The sequence below is a fragment of the Battus philenor genome, unplaced genomic scaffold (genome assembly GCF_028537555.1).
Source record: "Battus philenor isolate CCGP_79_NKW_IND1 unplaced genomic scaffold, ilBatPhil1.0.hap1 SCAF_7, whole genome shotgun sequence".
Lineage (NCBI taxonomy): Eukaryota > Metazoa > Arthropoda > Insecta > Lepidoptera > Papilionidae > Battus > Battus philenor.
In genome coordinates this window covers 14,362,520-14,366,371 of record NW_027181737.1, presented here as the reverse complement: position 1 = coordinate 14,366,371, position 3,852 = coordinate 14,362,520, and the positions used below count along the sequence as shown (strand labels likewise).

The 3,852-nt window shown below is 33.8% G+C and overlaps 1 protein-coding gene across 1 annotated transcript; it reads right to left on the bottom strand.

Annotated features, from left to right (window-relative positions):
* Positions 1 to 1,841: 1,841 nt before the first annotated feature.
* Amnionless (amnion associated transmembrane protein) lies at positions 1,842 to 2,748 on the bottom strand. The gene has a single exon (XM_068774689.1). The coding sequence runs from the start codon at positions 2,667 to 2,669 to the stop codon at positions 1,893 to 1,895; it is 777 nt and encodes a 258-aa protein (XP_068630790.1). The 5' UTR covers positions 2,670 to 2,748; the 3' UTR covers positions 1,842 to 1,892.
* Positions 2,749 to 3,852: the final 1,104 nt, after the last annotated feature.

Sequence of the window (3,852 nt, the reverse complement as noted above, 5' to 3'; positions counted from 1 at the left end):
AAATTACTAACATTTCAAAAAAATCCTGAACTGTATATAGAATTTATATTATATAACATAGAGATGATAGTCCAGTGGTAGAGGACTGAAACGATCGCATGTCGCAGGTTCAACTCCCGGGACATGGTGTTATATAATTCACACTTTGCATTAATTAAATAGAATTGCCACTGCTCGCAAGTTTCCATGGAATGGACAGCAGGGACCTGCGTACCATAATACAACACTGCGATCGCCAACCCGCCTGCCAAACGTGGCGATTATGGTATATCCCCCGCGTTTACCAACTAAAAAGAAAATAAAACTTTAAATTTACGATTATAATTTAGATCGTAGCGGTTGAATTAGAATGGATCTGAAAGTGCTATGAAAATGTAAGGTGCAATTATCATTTAAAACTCCTGCGTATTAGCAAGTCAGGTATTTTTTTTCTATGTTGGTACAACTGCCTATAACATTTGCCACCAAACAACCATTTCTAAAGATGTTTCGTGTCTCAAAAGCGTCAAGTCTCGATAGGTGCCATAATCGCAATTTTTTTCGAAAAAAAGAAGCCTTTTTGTAGCCACCTTATTTGCCTGATTAGGCCCCGTGCTACTTCTGACTATTCAGCAAACTTAAAATTCCAATGCGGGGACGGTATGATTTTGATATTTTTGAGGTCTTAAAGGCTTTACTGAAAAAAGACTATTCAGACTATTTTAAGGACTGGAAAAATCGTAGGAAAAAGTGCGTTTTATCTGACAGGAAATACTTTGAAAGGAATAAAATTGATTTGAAAAAATAAATAAAGGATTTACATTTTATGAACAAACACACGTATTTAATCACAATGTTTTAATTAAACAAATAATAATATAATTTAATAAAAATTAGTCAGAACATTAACACGGATTAATTAAACAACAAAAGCGTGCTAATGGAAACACGTAAATTAAATTATTTTTTGTGTAAATTATAACAATTATTATAACATTTTTACTAAAGTATTGCATGTCTAAAAAAAATTTTATACGTAAGATATTAAAGAGGTTCTATTTATATATTTTCTCTATTAGACAGCGAGGACCTAATAACTTTTGACAGCATAGGCTCTCTTCAGAAGGTTAGGAAGGTATATTTTATTAGCAGCAATTACATTTTTATAGTAAAATATATCATCCATTATATTTAAGAGATAGAATGAAAAACAGTTCAATTGTCTCTAATACATTTAATAGTATAATTAACACTTTGATAAATATAGGTCTATTAGAACAAAAGCCTTTTTTCCCAACAAATATAGATATCATTGTAATGTTATATCAACAAGAGGATCAACATATAACATAGCCACAGATATAATTAGTTTATTAGTAATAATATTTCACGAAAGCCACCTTTTATATTTAGCGGAAATTTTACGATTTAACACCTCTGGATTATATATGTTTTTGTCAATGACCCAAATGTACTAATTGTGTGTCAAGTAACAGCGAGCGTGAGGTTTCCGAGGTAGTCTTTGAGCTAAGTTACGTAAACGAGGTTTAAACTAAGCGCCTCCTGCATTCTGTTTCCTCAAGTCCGCAGATTCTTTAAATGCCGAAAAGACTGTAGTCTAGATCCAGACCAAAAAATAAGAATTCTCTTTAATAGGACTATATTTAAGTTACAGTTTATCCAAATTCAATTTACAACTTTGAAACTCAATATGCTTTTTGTGATCAAAAGAATGTGAAAAAAATGAGACACAATAGCCAAATATGATGGATGTTTTCGGAAAAATTCTTCGTCTGTCTAATATCTTTTTCATAATTCCCAAACATACGCAAACATACATTAGATGTAACAAGGTTCCTTAATTGAATATTGATTTATTAGATGTATAAATATCAATATATTTCCACGTATATCTATTGTGGTGAAACAAGCTCTTCTACTTGAACACGCTGTCTTTTCGAATTATACAAAGGATTTCTAAACGCAGTTCTTACGCCAGTGGTGGTCATCACCGAATCCCTTCTAGTTAAGGAAACAACACTATCACTTCTTCTTTGGATTCTCGAGAAAATACCAGGTAATCGTCCTGTAAATGGAATACCTGACACTGGCATTTTGTAGTAATATACGTGTAATGCTGCAAATACAAAAACTACAACGAAGAACACTGATATGAAAATTTTTATACCCATTCCAGATTTAGACATGGGACTACCACTTAGCTGCAGATATTTCTCCCCCCGTATCCAATGTCCTTGTATGCTATAACCAACTGCATTAATTACTTCCGCACTTGTTCCCTGATACTCTTCTTTATCAACGATTACCAATTGTACTCTATTACCTGGCAGTCTTCCAATATGATATTCTATAACATCACTTCCATAAGTTTCTGCAGTTTGATTTACTAATTTCTTAAATTCTTCCATATTAAAACTTTCAGAAATATTAAAAACAATATAACCGCCGCAAATATCACAACAATGTCCAAACGGTTTCACAGGATGAACACAAGAAATCGCTGAACATATTTTCGATGAGCAATCGATTGTTAAAACATTATTTTGGCAAGCACAACCTGAAATCGATTGACAAGTTTTATCTTGAAACGATACTCCGAGTCCGCCGAACGAATTAAATACTAAATTAATTCCGTCATTGAATCCAGACGCCATGTACAAGTATAACATATGTGTACTTGTTATATGGCGATCACCGATATAGATATCCCGTATAGATTGTGTAGATTTAGGTAGAATTACAGTTGACTGAAATCTTTTCGGAAATATCACTGTGTCGTCAAAACAAGGAATCTTTTCAGCATCCGGTGTGGCTTTATTAAACCTTGATGAACTCCAAACTCCCGCTTGCAACCATGATTTAGGCTTTTCCGTATAATAAACGTTTTCTTCCTTACAACTTGTATCATTTTTATCTGCGCCTAAAATTATTGTTCCATCTATAATAAATTCGCCGTCAACTGGCAAAACTAATGAATTCACATCAGTTTCATGTTCAATTTTAACAGAACCCGAAATAGATTGAGGAAATATAATTGTTTGCTTCGAGCATAGTAGCTCTTTGCTTTTAAAATTACTTGGTAGATTTAAAACTGTGTCGGGTACCCACTTGACTGTACCCTGCGATGAGTAAGTAATAAATAATGTAAATAAATAAAATGTGAGAAACATCGCGAGGTTTTTTGATATCGTTGTGATCCAATGTATGTTGTTTAACGAATGCCAGAGGATGGGACGTAATTGGATAGTGAATGATCTCTGGTCGTTTATCAGTGTACTGTTTTATGTCAGTGATATGCGTTATCTACAACGTGAGTGCGTGCATTCATGCTTATAAACATAGTCAATTTCATAAAAAAACAAGTTGAAATTTAAAAAAAATATTGAAACAGTTACGTTTGAAAGGATTATTTTCTCTAACGGAACGTAAATACAGAAAAATAGAAGGATAATCCACGGCTTTGACTAGGGCAGATCCTTGAGGATTACTCCCATCTTGAGATGGCAATAAAAGTCGGCTAAACCGCGAACGTTATAACCTGATATTACATGTTACTTATGATTTATCGCAGAGCAACGCCACTAGGTGGCTAAGCGCAAACCATTAATGAGTTTCAGAGGGGTGGAAATTTAATAAGAGACTGCACCCGCGCCAAGGAGCGTAGTTATGCAAATTTTATTGCTGGTGAAGCCTCCGAAGTGAACATACGGGAAGATATCTTGATGGAGGTATTTACGTTTTAATTAAAAACTCAACTAAAGTTACCAAAATCTATATTTAATGGAATCAGGCGTTACCTTGCCTAGACTCAGTGTTTGGCACTAATCGGTGTAACATAGCTCCTGAAGATGC